This window comes from Parasteatoda tepidariorum, chromosome 5, assembly GCF_982258835.1.
Source record: "Parasteatoda tepidariorum strain Cologne lab strain chromosome 5, Ptep-v5.0, whole genome shotgun sequence".
NCBI lineage: Eukaryota > Metazoa > Arthropoda > Arachnida > Araneae > Theridiidae > Parasteatoda > Parasteatoda tepidariorum.
In genome coordinates, this window is record NC_141759.1 from 102,528,515 (window position 1) to 102,547,754 (window position 19,240).

Sequence of the window (19,240 nt, forward strand, 5' to 3'; positions counted from 1 at the left end):
ATTCAAAATGACCTATGAATAATAAATAAATATCAGATATCATTCATTATTCTCTAAAGCTTAGCCTTCAGTCTATTCTCTAAAAACCAGTAGTAAGCTGCAAGATTACTTATGACTACACCTGATGATTAAAATAAAGAGATCCTTTGAATAATACCAAGGTAAAATTTTTTTGAAGAGTTTATTTAAATATTTTTCAAACATGACTGCATGTAAGATATCAGCCAGAATTTTATTTTAAAAGAGTTTTAAGTATATCTGTAGCTATACTATTGATGAATTATGAGAAATAAAGCATAGTTAACTACTACTGTAGAATAAACAGTACTGTAGAATTAAGGTTTTTGCAAGCATCATTATTTATGGATGTACAACTTTTTATTAATAGGGAAAAGTTTAAACTTTAATTTTAACTTTTATTAAGCTTTAATAACTTATTTTATTCAAAAAGCTATATTTTAATATAGTGTAACACCTTATCTGAACTCGATAACTGCCTGGATTCGGTGAGGATGTTGGTTTGTCCAAAAGGTTTTGCACACTTTTCATGCACAGTTTTAAACCACCGAATTTCAGAAATTTACTCTCAGTTAACACATGCCACACAGATTTTCTATGGAATTAAAATAAATAGTCAATAATTTAATTAAAAAAAATCACAAAAAACTATGCAATTTTTTCAGAAAACAAATTCTTGTTAAATCAGGAATGATAGTGAGTTAATAACAAAATCCGGCGATTTGTTTTTTTCCTCACAAGTTTTAACAGCTAACAATCAAATTAAATTTTTTTCTCTCCATCAAACTTGTACATTTTAAGTCTTATAGATTCTGAGCAGCAAAGCAAAATGTAACATAAAGCCAAAAAAAAGTGAGGAAAAATAGCACTTAAAATTATAATAACTTTAGACCAAATTGAAATTCGAATAAAAAATCTATGTTAAGTTCAAAAACAATTGCCGCCCGGCATGCCAAATTTCAACTCAGTAGTTACATTCCTGTGGCCTGTAGAGCGGCACATCTAGAGATAATGTTCAAGCAGAGGTCTGTCCAGACATTTTGTGAAAGGTCCTGTTTTTGTAAAATTGTGAAAAAATTACTCATAATTTGTGAATATAAAATGAGCGTTAAGTCACATTCTTTCAACCAGGGTCCTATTTTGTGAATTTGTGCAAATAGGGTCTTGTTATTGCAAAAAAACCTTTTCAAGGAGTTTTCAAATTGTAAATTGATACAAGATTATGCTCAATACTATAAAATTATAATTAAAAAAATTTAAATTTTCAAAAATAAAGAGCTATTGCTGCTACTAAATTAGAGATGCAACATACAAATATTTGGTATTTAGCAAATACTGCACAACACAGAATATTCATTTCGGGGCGAATAATGGAAACAAAATCACTCAAATTTTTAATAGTTTCAATTGACATATTTTAAATAACACAACTTAGTAATGTATCACCTGTTACACATTAAGTAAACTTAAACAATTCTTAAATTTATAGCAGTTTTTTTAAAAAATTGATATAAGTTAATTTTTATTTACACAATATTTTATCAATTAATTTTATGAATAATATATTGCTCAATTATTTATTTACAAAAAAAATCATTTAATATCAATAAGAATGTACACACGATGTTTGTAGAAGTAGAAATATTTTCTTAAAATACTATATTTGGAGTTTATAAATGAAATGAGATCAAACTTAGCCTTAGAATTAAAGCAGAAAAACATGATTAACAAAGTATTGGAGTAATATACGTCGAGTTCCAGTAGATTAAAAAATATCTATTAATAGCTGAACACTCAGCATCAGTCAATTTTTCCCGCCCAATTACAAAAATATGCAAATGTCTTTAGAGTGTCTCTTGTGAAAGGTCCGTTTTTATGAAAAGATATTTTGTGAAGGGTCATTTAACAGACCTAAATTTCTTCTAAACAGACCCCTGGTTCAAGAAAGAAATTTTACATCAAAATTAAAAATTTCACATTTCAATGATGTTTATTTAATAACAATACAATAAAAAAATAACAATAGAAAAATAAAGTACAGTACTTTTGGCACACAGTATCAAGTAGAGTAATTGCACAGAATTGAAATATATTGTTAATTCTCGCCTACCATTGTTCAAAAAATGACTGAAGTTTTATACACCACTGCTTTTCAGCTTCAATTCGTTTATCTATGGTTTTAAATGTCCTTTGAATAGTTGCCTGCATCTTCACAAACTTCATTTTCATTAAATATCTGAAAGAAAATAATAAATATCATGTGTTGGTCAAATGAAATTGAGTTATGACAATTTCTTTTTCATCAGTTGTTGATTCTAAAATTTTAATCAATACTAAAAAGATAACTATTAGTTCAAACTCTCCCTATATCTTGTTCAAATTTTCAATCGTTAAATACTTTTTATTCGTCCACTCAACTTCAAATACACTTTTTTAAACTTGAAGTGGATGATGACACTTGATGTAAACACAGTTTTTTCAAATTTTAATTTTATAAAGGAGAAATTTTTTTAATTAATTAATAAAAAGTAACTAAAATATGAAATTTTCTTTGTTGACCTAAGTAGGAATTGACTTGATTAGGAATTTTTTTTTTGTATTACTTGTTTTAGTGAAACCTATTCTTTATAGATATATTGATTTTTATATTGTTTAAATGATATTTTTGGAATAAATACGTAATTTTCACTACTAAAATTTTTTCATATTTATTATAAAATCATTTATTTTCAAGTTCGTTACTTCTTTAATATTTTTCACACAATATTTAGTCATTAATAAATATTTTATGTTTGAATTTGTCATTTGCCCATATCTATTGTTCACGTAGCACAGCCCTGTGCAAAACGATCAATCGAGGTTATGCCGTATTTGCGTCGAAAAAATATTCCAAATAAAATAAAGTTCTAGCATTTAAAATAATTTTTAAATACAAAAATAAACAAATATTCATAAAAATGTGTCATGAGGTCAATTAAGTATGCTTGCATTCAAAAATTTACTAAGTTTGTACAAAGAAATTTTAGTTTCAAAAATAAATTATGCTTAATTTAAGAAAAAATTAGAAAATATTTTATGTAAAAAAATATTTTTTAGAAAATAAAATTTTGCAAATGTTACCCAAACTTTTCATTTCCCAGATCTTTTAAGCCCCAATGAAATGTACTTCAATGAGCCTGTGTAAACCTGAACTTTTCATAAAAACAATTTATTCAATGCAATGAGTAATACAGAATTTTAAACACAATGTCAAAATTTAATCAGATAGATTAATGATTATTTTGCTAAAAAAAAAGAAAGAAAAGACATCACTCTAAATAACTTCTGTTCTAATGATGGGATTTTTGGTACTAAAACAATCTTAGTGGTTCCCTTAATTAATCTCAAATATGTTATTTAATCTGTATTAACAATTAATTTAGCATAGCTGACAACATTGATTGAAAAAAATCCAGTGGATTTTACAAAATAATATAAGTTTCAAGATCATTCTTGCATAATGTACTAAATATTTTACACATAAGAATTTTTTTAGACATCAAAATAGAAAAACTGAAATATTTTCCATTTATGATTGGCATTAGATATGGTTAAAGAGATGGGGATTATGTTTACTCATTATTTTGAATAGTAATAGGCATTTAATTCATAAGAAATAATGAAGAATTTTTAATTAGTTTAGAAAGGGTGTTCTGAATAAAAATAAGCGGAATAATTTAGAACAAAAAAGTTTTCAACTGATTTCTATAAACAAGGCTTGTTTCATTATATATTAGTAATAAATGAAAATGTTTAAATATTCAAGCAAGCAATAATCCGTGCAAAAATTCTGTTTTAATAGGGAGTTTTTTAGGAAACTTACTCAATTTTTGGGAATATTCTAAAATGTACAAAAGTCAGTAGAATTTTTATTAAATCAGTACACCAGGAGAAACTGTCAAAATAAAGTAGAGTTAGCAGCTATGCTTTAGTAATAAAATCAGACAACAAACTTTCTCTGAATAATAAGGTCTTTTTTTAATAGATTTGGACTTAGAGCATCTAAGGGCAACTGAAATCTGAAAATATAGTTTTATTAATTTCAGGACAATGGTCTAAAGTTTGGACTTCTTCATGTTTATATAACTTTTGTGTTTTTGGTTACAGATCTAAAACTGGCAATAAAAAAAACACTTATACTTACAAATGAAACTTGTTTCTTAAAGAATAGTTTGAATAAAAGAATAATTTTTAATAATTATTATTTTATTCAAATAATGGTTGACAAAAATTTTAAGTTGTAAGGTATAAAATTTTTTTTACATAATTTTAAACTATTTGAAGTTAAATGCAGAAATACAAAATTTAAGAGATATTGGCTAAATAGTTTTAGTTTTTTTCTCAAGAACTATTCTACCAATTTTAAAATAATTTGTAACTTATATATATAGCTGCCAACATGGATAGGAAAAAATCCAAATAATATAAATTTCATGATGATTGTTGCGTAATGTACAAAATATTTTACACATCGGGAATTTTAGGGATTTTTATAGTCATCAAAATAGAAAGACTGCAATATCTTCCAGTTATGATTGACATTAAACATGCTTGAAATGCTAAATATCATGTTTACTCAACATTTCGAATATTAATAGGCATTTAATTCAACAAAGACAGTTTAAAAATTGTTTTAATTAATTTAAGAAGAGAGATCTGAATGAAAATAAATTGAACATTTTAGAACAAAAAAAAGTTTTGAACCAATTTCTTTAAATGAGGTTAACTTCTTTATTTATTAGTAATACTTATTTAAATATTGAAGCAATCATCTGTACAAAAATTTTATTTCAATAGGGATTTTTTTTAAAGGAAACTTATTAAATTTTAGGGAATTTTCTAAAATAAAAAAAAACTAGATGAATTTTTATTAAACCTGTAGACCAGGAAAAACTGACAAAATCCAGTAGTGTACTCGAAAAACCAGTAGAGTTGGCAGCTATGTATAATTAATTGACCATTTCAAAAATGTAAAGTACTAAAAAAAGATACCATAATAAAAGGCAGTCAAGTGTCAAAGTAATTGAAAAAGAATCAGGTATATTTTGAAAAATAATAAGCATAATTGAAAAAATATAAGAATAAGGTAAATTTTGTAATTTAATTTTTAAAAAAAATGTATCTTTGAAGGAAATTATAAAGAGATTTTATCACTTGTACAACTTACTGTCTCCACGCTCGCTGAATGATAACAGTTGATTTCTCAATAGACATTCCTTTGCTAGAATTGTTTTCTATTATGCTGGATGCAAACCCAGGATTTCTTACATCTTGAATTTCACTATTATTCTCATGCAGTCCTTTCAAACATTTTATGTCCTTGTTTCCATCTTCACTCTTCAGAAAAGAATATTTTCCTGAAATTTCTTTGCTTTCAGAACCAATCAGTCTGTTGTAAAAGAAGGGAAAAGAAAAAGCTGAGTAAATAGATGAACTACATCAATGACAGGCACTCACAGATGATATTATAAGGCATGGTTGCCACTCCACAGGGAAATAAGGGAATTTAAAAATCCTCTAAAATAACAGGGAATTTAAATTTTTTTCTTTAAAAACTGGGAAAATACAGGGAATTTGTTTCTTATTTTCGTCTTTTTAAAAAACGGTGACCACTTCATGTGTAAACTATTTCATTTACTATAGCATTATTTAAGTAATATAAGCTGTTCCTTTTTTTTCTCTAAGTTGTTCTAGCGAGTAAAACTAGTATAGTTAGAGCCCAATATATCTCACACAAGAGCACACTAATTCTTGTTACCTCTCAACATATGTACAGGAAAAACGCAGGGATTTTTTTTCCTTCCAGATTTGAGTGGCAACCCTGAAAGGGTTGGAAAGCATGTTTAACTGCTTCCAATTACAGGATTGCCACTCCACAGGAAGAACTCGGAAAATACAGGGTAATTAAAAATCACCTAAATAACAGGGAAAATGCACGGCATTTTGATTTTTTTTAAACTGGGAAAATACAGAGAATTTTGTTTCCTTTTTTCATCTTTTATGAAATGGTGACCACTCAAAACATAATCTATGGGATATTTCAGCTATACTAAACTATTTCATTTACTATAGCATTATTTAAGTATGTTCAGCTGTTCTTTTTTTTCTTCTCTAAGTTGTTGAAACTAACAAATATAGTTAGCCTAATATAGCTAACACAAGAGAACAGTAGTTGTTGTATTCCCTCTTAATATATTATTTATAATATGTACAGGGAAAGCACATCAAATTTTTTTTCCAGATTTGAGTGGCAACCCTGCATTACTCTAGAACTTTATTTTGAAATGCAATTTTAAATATATTTAGTTGAAATTACTAAGAGTATAACTTAATAAACAGTAAAACTTAAACTACTAATAAAACTAGACCTCAATGACTAGCAGATAAAAACATTTATTTTGCTTGAATTGTATTTCTTTTATGTAGCCATCCTGACGAAAAAGAAATTTGCTATGTTTTGAGTAGTTTAGAATAAGCATTCATTTTCTAGTTTAAATAATGATTTTGTTTGCCCTGGCACAATGTGAAGCTCATTTTGCTTAATTTCATTGAAGCGCATTTACCCTTTAAAATATAAGTTGTATTTTTCAATTGAATTGGCTATAGTTTAAAGATGGGAAGAAATTAAATTGGCATTGGTGGCATCTTCATTTTTTTTATATCTTGTGAATGGGACCAAAAAGAACTTTTCATCCAAACAACTCTTAAAAATTTCAGTTAACTTTTCACTTGGGTCAAAGTTTTAATCTTTATCTTCTTTTTGTCACCTATATCTATACAATTTATTTAAAATTTAGAAATGTCTAGAGTAAAAAAAAAAATCAAAATTACAAAATTCAGATATTAATGTTGTTGGAATTATAACTTAAACGATTGTGCAAACATTCTAAGCTGCTAAATTCTTAATAAGGAGACACAAAAATTTTAAGTAAATTTCCAATGAAAAATTTTAAAAAATAAATAAACTAATTTTTTAGCTATTCAATTTTATTTTACTAAGTTAATATTTTGATTTTCTAAATCAAACTATGGCAAGAACACAAAACAGAATGCGTTCATAACTATTTGAACACTTGTAAGATAATAATGTTTTAATGGAATTCAAAAACACATAAAATCTAATGTAATTAATAAAAATTTTAACATATTTTCATCAATGTTAAAACATATTTTCACATAACATAACATCAAAAATTTTAACATATTTTCATTTTAACATATTTCAACATATGCTTGCAAAACCTGGACCATATCTTGTAAGGATGAGGTTATGTTGGGTATCTTTGAGAAAAAGGTCTTGAGAAGCATTTTTAAAGTAATTTAAACAAATGGTGTGTGACTTAGAAGAACAAATCTAGAGCTTTATATAATGAACCTGACATTATTAACTTTATTAAAGGACAAAGAATAAAATGAGCAGGCCACTTTATCAGAATGGACGAAGACCACGCCTGAGTTATCAATGCCAGACCAGTTGGCACACGAAAAAGGGGCAGGCCGAATTTGAGATGGATAGATGGCTTAGAAAAAAACCTTTTAGTCTTAAAAACTGGAAAACACTAGCAGTAAAAAGGTTAGCCTGGAAAAACTTCTTGAGAAGGTGGAGGCCCACCCTGGGCAATCGAGCCATTGATGATGACGAAGATTATTTTAACTTTACCCAATAATATTAATAACAATCATAAATTTGCTCTCAAGTTCTAAAATTTAGTATTCCTACATTAACTAACATATTCTTGCTGTCAAATAATAATGTATTTTTATTATTGTTTGAAATCTGACAAAAAAGAAAACTAAATATGTAACAACATAACCTAATGAATCAAACACATAATTTTTTTTTAAAAATAAAACAAACCCATGCCTATAGGTAATTTTTGGTGGAGACAGTCATCACAAAGCAACAGATTTGGACAAATAGATGAAAAACTATTTCATTTCCTTAAATAAACTATCCATATTTCATGAAAATAAAACTACATTTTCTGCAAATCAAATTTTTTTTTACTAGCTGCACTTTCTTAGAAGAAAAATAGAAGGACAGTAATTACAGTCAATAAAGTCACCCACAGATTTTTTAAGGTGAAATTAAGATTATTGACTCTAAAAGAAATAGTACTGCAATTAAACTTCACTGTCCTGTAAAGAAGAACGTTGTTAGTAGAAGTTGTATTTATCTAATGATTAAACTAAAGCGCTCTATAGTTTTTTTAGCACTTTTTATACTTGGGACAGTAATTACACAAAAGTGGGAACACATACAAAAAGATGTGCAAAACAAAATATACTAAGAATATGTATGCATTTATCTCTGTGCACATTTTTCTCTGTAACAATTAAAAAATTCAGAAATCAGAGGTAATTGTAAGCCCAACTCAAAAATTCTGAAAATTTCATGAGTAACATAATTAATTACACATTTTGAAATATTAATGTCCTTATAAATTTAAATCATTGATGTTTTCAAAACCATGAAATTCTAAATAAATTATATGCAGCATAATTTAAATGAGTAGTACTAGTAGTTCATTTACGTCGTACTAGAGCTGCACAATGGGCTATTGGCGACGGTCTGGGAAACATCCTTGAGGATGATCCGAAGACATGTCATCACAATTTTGATCCTTTGCAGAGGGGATGGCACCCCCGCTTCGGTAGCCCGACAACCTGCACGCGAATTCGAGCACTTTAAGGTTGAACAGTTTAACGAGGACCAATACTGCACACCCTCGGTCCCTACGCAGACTGATCCAAGTGGTCACTCACCCGCACACTGACCACAGCCATATATATTAATTTAATACTAGCATATTCTTACTTTGGATAATACAATTTAAATGAATAATTATGTATAAGTTTACTTTTATGTCTAATCAAATTTATTATTCTACCAGAAAAAATATTTATAAATGAAAGAGATGCCAAATATAAATACTAGTTCTAATATTTTTAAATAAAATATATAAGAATTTTCATACATAAATGTGATTGATGATTTTTTGAAACTTTTGGACCTTGAATTTCCGGAAACTTCCGGATAAAGATTTTTTCCGCAGCAATGTGTGGTAAGGACAAGGGATAATAATGAAATTACACTTACATTTCATTAAAAAAAAATATACAATTACAAAACATGTCTAATGCATATTATTTTTTATTCTTTGTAGTATTAAGCAAAAAATATAATTAAATAATAAAAATGAATGTTTTAATGAGAAATATTATTTAAGGGTGCAAAAGTTAACGAATTGAGAAAATAGTTCAGTTATACATATAGAAATTTTCACACTTAATATTTAATTTTTTTATAAGAGTTGGTGAAGGAAAAAATTTGAAAATATTTAAGTAAGATTTTAGTTTAATCATTTAAATGTTCATAAAATTGTTAAAAACACCAAAAATTAATAGGCTTTAACAAATTCCAAATAAAATGTTTTTCTTTCCATTTATTGCAATAAAAAAGATAAATATGAAATTATATTTGAAAAAAGTCTTTTCCAAATGCAATGCAATTTGTTAATTTTAGCAAAAATCTACTTACTTTGTATGAAGATTCTGATAGATTTGTTTTATAAAGTGATGATTTCGAAACCATTGCTGAAATTTAAATATTTTGAAATCAGTAGAATTAATAAATGAAAATGTAACTTGAAGACAGATATTGCAAAAACAGACACTTTTGACATATTTTTCAAATTTAAATATAGGGCTTAGAAGAAAAATAGTAAAATTACTAACAAGTTTGTAGAAAAATTATTATTATAGTACAGGAGTAAATTGTAAATGCATGGAGCTGCGGAGTCTTAGGGGATAGAGCATTTGCCTTCCAAAGAGGTGACCCAGGTTTGAATCCCAGCAGTGGCTGGTTGATATGAATTCTGCTCCCATACCACAGTCTTGATGTAAAATATCATCAGTGGAAGACGAATCATGGGTTAGAATCCTTTTGCCATCAGACTAACCATAGGAGGGTTTTTCTCTCCATTAATGCAAATGCAGGATGTTAGTCTCATCAAAGAGTCCTCCGTAAATGCCAGTTTGTCTTGAGGCTCGATCCAAGAGTTCCTTGTTCTTCTGCGTTGGATTCAAAATTAGAAGACTATAGAGTTAAACATTGAAAGTTGTAAACTCAGACTTGGGTTGGCTGTTGAATGCCGGTAATAAAATAAGAAATAACATAACTATGTAGGAAGAACCATGTTATAGTACAGGAGTACACTCTGGGTGCATGGTACAATAAAACAATGTAGAAAGAACAATGTTGATGAACATAGCAATTTATTATTATAATCAAGGAGTAAAAATTATTATTGTATAAACTATACAATACATTGAAGAATTGCACCATGCATACACCAAAGTATATTGTGTATGCATGGTACAATAAAGCAATGTAGGAAGGACCAATTAAGTACTCAATGAGTATTTTTTTAAGGATTAAATAATTATGTACTCACTTGAATTGTTTGAGCAGCAATATTTTTAATTTCTTCAGCATGAAGTGCACCATACATTATTAATACTTCAACAATTTTATAATGATTCTTCGTAACTGCTAAATCAAGTGCAGTCATCCTAAAATAAGCACAAAATCAAGTGTAAGTAATAAAAGTCTAAAAAAAATCTTTTCGTTGAGCTATTGAATGGATATGCAGCAATTAATGGTTGTTTTAAACTTCACAGGTATTTAAGTTTAAGTTCATGAAATCAATAATTGAATTAAAGCGCATCAAAACTATTTAAAACGTTTGTTCATTAACAATAGAATATTAACTTCAGTTGTTAATTTAGATAAGATTTTATTCAGTAAGAATTTGTAAATATTTTAAGCAGTTAGGAAACCAGAGTAGCTAGAATTAAACCCTTCAAAAGGCAGGGAAAAAATTGAAACACATCTTTGTTTGCTTAATAATTTAATTTTTGGAATAATCAATATTTTCTGTCCAAAAACTTTTTTGCCAAGATTTAATAATAAAGTGAAATATACTGATATAGAAAGGTCCTTTGTTAATTTTTTATAATATAATGAAAGCAAAACAATTTTGTAATTTTCTTTAAAGAAAAAAAAAAGAGAGAAAGAGAGAGGAAAATTTTCAAAGCATATTTATTGATTGCATAGTAATTAAATATTATCTATTCATTTTAACAGTTTCTAAAATGCTTTGAACGTAATTAACAATAATAAATATAAATCATTCAAAAGGAGAATAGGATATACTTTATGATACATAGACTGAAGCAAAAAAAGATAGATTAAGTACGAATAAAGTACAGCAATGGACATACTATGGTTCCCGTTCTCGAAACAAGAACAAGGATTAATCAAATAATGTCTTTTTTGATTCAAATATAAGTTATGTTAAACTAAAGGTGCATAGATTCAATAATGCATGATTTCTCTTTATGAACATCTAAAAATGTCCAAATTAGTTTTAAATTAAAAAAAAAAAAAATTCACATCTTTAATAAATTCTTGTGACATTATGGGATAGTTATATATATTGCGCTATTTGTGTATATAGCACAATAAAGACAAAAATGATAAAAAAGAAAAGAGAGAAAAACGAAGAAAAGTAATAAGCTTAATAGATAGATAGATATTCTTCCAGCACGCATGCTCAGCAATTTTACATGAGTGATCGTGTGTCGTATTTCTAACGACAGCTGTCATACTACCATTATTGGTACTAAAAATGACAAAAATGTATGAATATTGATAATAAATTTGTCAAGAAATGAAAAATTAACACTTATTGTAGCAAAATACATTCTTAAACTTATTGTTCACATTCAAATGAAAGTAAATTTCTTAAATGCTTATATTAGTTCGGTAGAAAAGCAATGTTCTATTTTATTATAGATAAATTAAAACCTGTTAATTGATAACTATATTTTAAAATTCAAGACAGTTGAATATTAATCAAAGAAATCTTGATAGGAAAATATGTGAATTTAACATTACTTACATCCATAAAAAAAACTTTACTTCGTTGAAAGTCAAGAAAAATAAAATTTTAATATTTTTATTTATTCAATCTATCAATTTATTATTACTATCGATCTCAAATCCAAAATGTTTCCTTCTCTTCCTTTGATTCATCAGACAATTCGCAAAGAATGCGGGGGAAATCAGTTGATTGTACATATTGTTTAGCAATCAAAACCTATACAAAAATTATAGATCCGAATTTATACAAATTAAAATAATACACACCGACTATTAACACAAAATTACAAAACATTTGAGAAAGAAATATTTTTCAAATTTTCACTGACTACCTGCGTGCAGTAAATTTTACAAACTAGCAATCAAGTAACACAAAACTTTGACTAAAAATAAAAATTATCATGCGACTTTCTGTTGGTACATTCCATGACGTGGGAAAGGGTTGAAAGTCAGAATAGAAAAAACCATCAAACATCACAGCTGTGATCTGCTAAACAAAATTCATCAAAAAACCGAATTTGTCTTAAAATTGGGCAGATGTGCGTGCTGGAAGGATATACATACATACATAAATCTAGCATATATAAAATATGTAGCAAAATTTAGAACTTAAAAATTAATTAACTAAAAATTATTAACACAATAATGCTTTATGGGGTCAAAAGTACAATATGTAACAATTTATAAAAATAATTGCAAGTTTTTTTCCTAACTTTTAACAAAATAATATCAATATTTTTAAGAAAATACACATTGGTAAAAATTTTCAATGCTAGTAAAATAAAGTTTTAATTTAATAAGATTAAGTAACAAACACACACATAAAACTGTTAATATAAATATTAAAAACTTAGATACCAAAACCGACAATGGAAACCTTAGTTTAGTTGATACAATGCATAACTGGACAAAAATTAATTTATGAATGACTCCCTCCCTCACCCAAAAAGCTACATTAAAAAAATTAGCAGCTTCTGGTTACTAATCTATCTCTGGATTTAAAGTTAATTAGGAATAGTTTTTATAAATTTTGAAAGGTGCATGATAGAAAATTTTTAGCAGCATGATGATTTTTCAACATCCTAAGCAGCAAAACAACAAAAAATTGGAAATTTTTTGTAGTTGAAATTAATATTTTTTAACTGGATTTCTCACTTTTTTTTCCATTTTAAGGATTTGCCTGCATTAAAAAGGCAAACAAAAACACAAAAAAACAAAAACAAAATTAAAATAGTCTAATTTTATGAAAATCCTTAAAATCAAACAGTAAATTAAAATCAAAGGATCAATTAAAACAAGAAAATAAACTATTTTACCAATCATTTTTCTTAATCATTGCATTTACATCTGTCTCATAATCACATAGCAACTTTACAATTTCCCAATGATTAGCCAATACTGCCCAATGCAGAGGTAATTTTCCCTTGAAAAATTTAATATGTCCAATAAAAATAATCAACAACAAATCATACAATAATAATAATAATGAAATTTTATATGGATGAGAAACATGCAAAACATGAAATAATTTATGAATCAATTCATAAATTGGGTGTAAAATGCAAAAAAATAAAAATAAAAAACTGCTGTTTTATTGCTATAAAATAAACAGGGATGAGTTTGGTAAAAATGCTGAAAATAGAAGTTCAAAAATGCTAAGTGCAAAACACATTTAGGTTATTGAAAAAATACAAGAAATTTTAGGGAGGAAAAAGTGCACACGTGAAGTATATATGCATATAATTATTATTATCAACATTTTAATAAAAAATATCGATGTGCAGAATTTATTTTTTAAACTATGGGAATACAAACCTTGATACATGATTTTAAAATTGCCTAAATATGAATCTGAATGTAATATTTCTTAACCACACAGGTATGAATTGCGATTCATAATTTTAAATCGTGTAAATAAGAATTTCAAAGTAACGTTTCAGATTTACTTAAATGCAATTTTAAATCACGTTTTCATAGGTAAGAAAAATTACCACAAATAAATCCCTTTTTCAAAAACTTGAAAAAGCGGAACTTTATTATAAAAAAAATTAAAGATATTCTTTATTAAATTAAAATACAAGCAGAATTCCACCAAAAAGCAGGAAAAAGCTCTCATCCCTGAAAGTTCTATATAATGCAAACCTTCAAACATTAGTCTTTGTATTATGTAGAATTGTCAGTAATATTGATAATTTCGCATATCATTAAACTTAACTACTAAATAGGGCGATATACATCTTGATATTCAATTCAATTAATTTTAAAATGCAAATATTTTGTAACACAAAAATATGCATTTAAGTATTAATTCATAAAAAAAGATTAAGATTATCAGAAGAATTAGAAATAAAATCCAACAAATTTATCAGTTTAAATTTGCTTTAATTAAGTTAATGTGGTTCACCGAGAATTGCATTTTATAGAATTAAATAGTATAAATCTTCTACTGTATCATTAACAGATCAACAATTCAGTAAATATAGCATTTTTGAAACAGGTTCTAGTTGGTAAAAAAAAATTTAATAAAAAGGATTAAATTATTATATAAAAACAAAGCTAATAATATGAATAAGCAAGTCTTAGATAGCAAAGCTGACCATTGAAGCCTCAGTTTAATTTACAAACAAAAACTCAAATAAAAAAAACGAATTAAATACATTAAAAACATGACTATCTAAAAGGCACAGATTTTCAGCAAATTCCAAATATTCAAGCATCAAAAACCTTGTTTTTCGGTATAACCATTTTTCTTTTAAAAAGAACCCTAACTTAAAAAAATTTAAGGTTTCATGAAATCCACATTTAAAAATAAAGTTAAATGAAAATTATTAACATAAGAAAGATTGATAACGAATTACAAAGATTTTGCAAAACAGATAAAATTATCAAACTGTCAAAATAGAAAATAAATAATCTGCAGGAATCATAACTAAAGTAGATTAAATAAGGGAGTAAAAGTATTAGGGATGAAATAATTTTTATATCAAAAGAATCTACCAACTTCCTTTCCTTCAAAAAGTTCTAACCCATGCAGCATGAAAGGGCAAATAAACGTTAAAAATCCGTTCGTCCGTTATAAGGTTTTGGGTTTACGTTAAAATTACGTTAATTTCACGTGATGATTTTCACCATTTCTTCATTCGTTAAAACGTATACGTTAAAATTACGTTAATTTCACGTGATGATTTTCACCATTTCTTCATTCGTTAAAACGCATACGTTAAAATTACGTTAATTTCACGTAATGATTTTCACCATTTCTTCATTCGTTAAAACGTATACGTTAAAATTACGTCATTTTAACGTTATCAGTTTTCCCTTTAAATATTTCGTTAAAAATACGTGCTTAAAATACGTTATTTTAACGTGTACATTTTATCCATTTTTTGACCGTTTTTTAAAAACGTGTTATTAACGAAAAATTGACGTTTTGTTGCATAGTTATATTTACGTAAATTTTTTGGGATTATAAACGTAAATTTAGTGGTAAAAATGTTTCAAGCAAAAAGGATGAACCTGTGAGAGCCCAAGAAAGATAATCTTTTACGTCTCACTTGAATTCGAATAAACTGAACATTGCAGATTTTCATTACAATTCATATTTAATTTTTAATACTTATAATTATTTTTGTTTTATTAAACTGGTTATAAATATTTGCTTGTTGATAATATTGAGTCGGCTCATTATCAGTAACTGACAAGGGAAATATGAGTTTTAATTCTTATATAACTAAACTATGGTGAAAATTAAGAAATTTTCCAAAATACTGAATAAAGTAAAAATTTTCCACAACTTGACATGCAACGAACATAACGTAAAAACACATTATACTTAAATTTAAATTATCTCTGTCCAGAACAAGAGTCGTGGTGTAGTGGTTACAGCGTTCGCCTCAAGGGTACGGCGTCCTAGGTTCGAGCCTACTCTAGAGTGGGATGTTAATATGCGAATACTAATAATTATTATTATTCAAAGATTTTAATTTAAAAAATTTATTTTTTTGTTATTATGCAAAAATTGATTCACTATTTTTTTATATTGCAATTATCGCTCGCCATACGAGTTTATAAAAAATAATTTATAATATACAATATTATAATTATTATTTTCTACTTCAATCAACATGAAATAGAAACGATTATTTTTGGTTAATTTTGTTAACATTTATTTATTAATTTCTTACTTTGCAATAATCGTTTACCGTATATAAGTTTTTTCAAAATAATTGCCAAGAAATGTGTCTACTTTTAAATTCCATGTTCTAACTGCATGAAAGAGACATTTACTTTATTTTAAAATACTGATTTAATTTTTTTTTTCCTTCCAAAAACTTCATAAATTGTAAAAATAGAATTAAAGTATTTTGAAAAATTTATCAATCTTGATTCTTTAATGTATATAATATTTATTAATGAAAAAAAAATATACATATCAAAAGACAGGTAAAAAGATAATTCTCATAATTAGTTTTCGTAATAAAATTTAGTGTGGGAAGTTTTAAAATATTGGTTGTTATTAAAAGACGTTTTTACACACAACAACGTTTTTACAAATTTATTAAATTTAGCTTGGAATCTTGAATTTCATAATCTGGAAATTGCTTAATTATAAAATCTTAATTGCAATAAGTAAATTATTTATGAAAATCATATATAGTAAAAAATAAAATATAAATTTTAATTATTTAGATCATATAAATAAAAAAGAAAAGGATTTAAGTAAGGAAAACACCTTTAAGAAAAAAAAGGTCCCGCAGTGGACTGATCGTTAAGACACGGTTCCCAACAGATCACCGAAGTCAAACATCACTGGCTGCGGTCGGTGTGCGGGTGCCACTTGGATCAGTCTGCGTAGGGACCGAGGGTGTGCGGTATTGGTCCTCGTTAAACTGTGCTACCGTAAAGTGCTCGACTTCGCGCGCATGTCGTCGGGCTACCGAAGCGGGGGTGCCATCCCCTCCGCAGAGGATCAAAATTGTGATGGCATGTCTTCGGATCATCCTCCGGGATGTTTCCCAGACCGTCGCCAATAGCCCAGTGTGCAGCTCTAGTGAGACGTAAATTAACAACAACAGCAAGGAAAAAAAAGAAGAGAGAAATTAAATATTTGTTTTTTCATATTTTGACATTAGTGCGACAAATTTTTTGACCAAGATTTTTTCATTTAAGCTTAGTTCCCGTCTAATCGGGGTTTTAAGGGCCATTCTAGTCCTTGACGGGGGCGGTGCTCGATCCTCGACACCACCGAGTACATGCGATATATGTGCTATTAAAATCTGTGGAATCGAGAGGCCTGTGGTCGATCACATTGCTGTGCCAAATGTATAGGGATCTGGAGAAAATTTCCTACCCCTTCAGATTTAAGTCTAAATGGATGATAAGCCTAATGTACAGCTCTAGTGCGACGTAACTAAAACTCCTACCTTCATTAATTCGTTGACACATTATCTTTTTACACTGTGTTATCTGGGAATACAATTTCAACAAAATCTTTTTAATGTATACATACATTGCTTTTAAAATGAAGACAAATACCAGCAAGCGAAAAAACAGATTCATAAGAATTTACTTTTTTTTTTTATCTAAAGCACTGAAGAGGGAAACGGAACGTTTAACGAAAATGGATCCTTCCAGCTGAAATTAAATATAAAATTTTTAATATATTATATGAAAATAACTTGATCCACTAGAAATGTTAACAACTTGACACCCTTTTTTACCCTTATTGTTATAATCAAGTTTTCAAATCCATGATATTACCTCTTTTTTTTTCTTTTCTCCAAATGAAATCGTGATTTAAAAGGTGCTTTTTATTTAAATGTGTATTTTTTTATGTAATAAATATTTTATGAATTTTTTCAAACTATTATTTTTAACACGCTCATCACCAACAACTAAAAATGATACCTAAATCGTGAGACCATGCTTTTATGCATGCCAATTAATGTATGTAAAATCTTCACCTACGCAGACGAGAAAAACAAAAAATAAGCACGAAATTTGAGAAATAACATGTAATCATGATATAATAATTAAAATTAACCAGAGATAAATAAATGTACATGTTGATCCCATATTATGTTAATCGATAAAACTTTTACATTGGTGGATGTAGTTAGATTAAATCTTTTTGATTTGATGGAAGACCTAACGTAGAATGTATTCTACAATATCTTTCTTACTCTCATTTCGGATTAAATGGAAATCCTACAATTTATGGTTCATTGTTCAGCCTATATGATGCACAAAAAAATCAATGTATATTGTTAGTTTTACAGTTTTAAAATATAACATAATTAATGTCTCATTTAGTTAAATTACTCTAGTACGATCCTCTAATTCCTAATGATTGGATATGAAGTTCCTGGTTAGAGGAAGCAAAAAAGTGTAAAGTTTTAAAATAAATAATCACGTATTTTAAATAATCTTGTATGTCTTACGAATCAGTGATCTTAATTTATAATATTTATTCATGTTTATCTTTTAATAATAAATTATTGTTATAATAATTTTACATTTCCAGAGCATAAAACAGCAATTTTTATGAATTCATGAAAATTATAAAAAGCATTAAAATCGAGTTTTTTTATGTACAAGCTATTCAAATAATATTATACTAGTAAAAATAAAATACTATTATATCTCTGTAATGAAAATAACATTACATAACAATATAATTCCATTTTTCTTTAAGTCATCAGATAAAATAGTAATAATTTTTTAAAAAAAGGCTTGACAGTTTTATTTAACTTTTTTAAAAATATTATATGAAAGTTATTCTACAATGTAGCATTTTATTCCAGGTTTAATTAGAATAATAATAAGAAAAATAAGAAGAAAAATCAAAAATAGAGAAAAAATTGATTAACAATATAGATTCAAAAGTACACTCCACATTGCTTTCAGTTATTTGAGTTTTTGTTTTACAAGTGGATTAAACGATACTAAGTTTCAACTTTTCACTCCTTTTCCGTGGGAGCTAGTTCTACACAAGGATTGCTACCCCTACACTAGCTACCCCTACATTTATTTACATTGTTGCACGCGTGTGTTTATATACGCAGAATTCAATGGTAAGTTCTTTTATTCCTTACTTTAATTATTACTATTTTAGAATGTTAATTCATTATAATGCTTCACTGTCAAAAAAAGTAAATAATTATTGTAGTTAATTCTGCTTGAAATAAACACAAATATTCTAAGCCTATCATTTGCGAAGTTTAACAAACTATGACA

General features: G+C 27.0%; 1 protein-coding gene across 8 annotated transcripts in view; it reads right to left on the reverse strand.

The window, feature by feature from the left end:
• Window positions 1-1,989: 1,989 nt before the first annotated feature.
• LOC107451382 (uncharacterized) overlaps window positions 1,990-19,240 on the reverse strand; it is a 59,953-nt gene continuing 42,702 nt past the window's right edge. For all 8 annotated transcript variants that reach the window (XM_043054756.3, XM_043054755.3, XM_043054754.3 and 5 more), the window contains 5 exons: window positions 13,321-13,427; window positions 10,515-10,632; window positions 9,599-9,654; window positions 5,225-5,446; window positions 1,990-2,254 (listed from right to left, as the gene is read on the reverse strand). In XM_043054756.3, coding sequence (XP_042910690.2) covers window positions 2,125-2,254; window positions 5,225-5,446; window positions 9,599-9,654; window positions 10,515-10,632; window positions 13,321-13,427 — 633 coding nt within the window. In that variant the 3' untranslated portion in view covers window positions 1,990-2,124. The remainder of the gene's footprint in view (window positions 2,255-5,224; window positions 5,447-9,598; window positions 9,655-10,514; window positions 10,633-13,320; window positions 13,428-19,240) is intronic.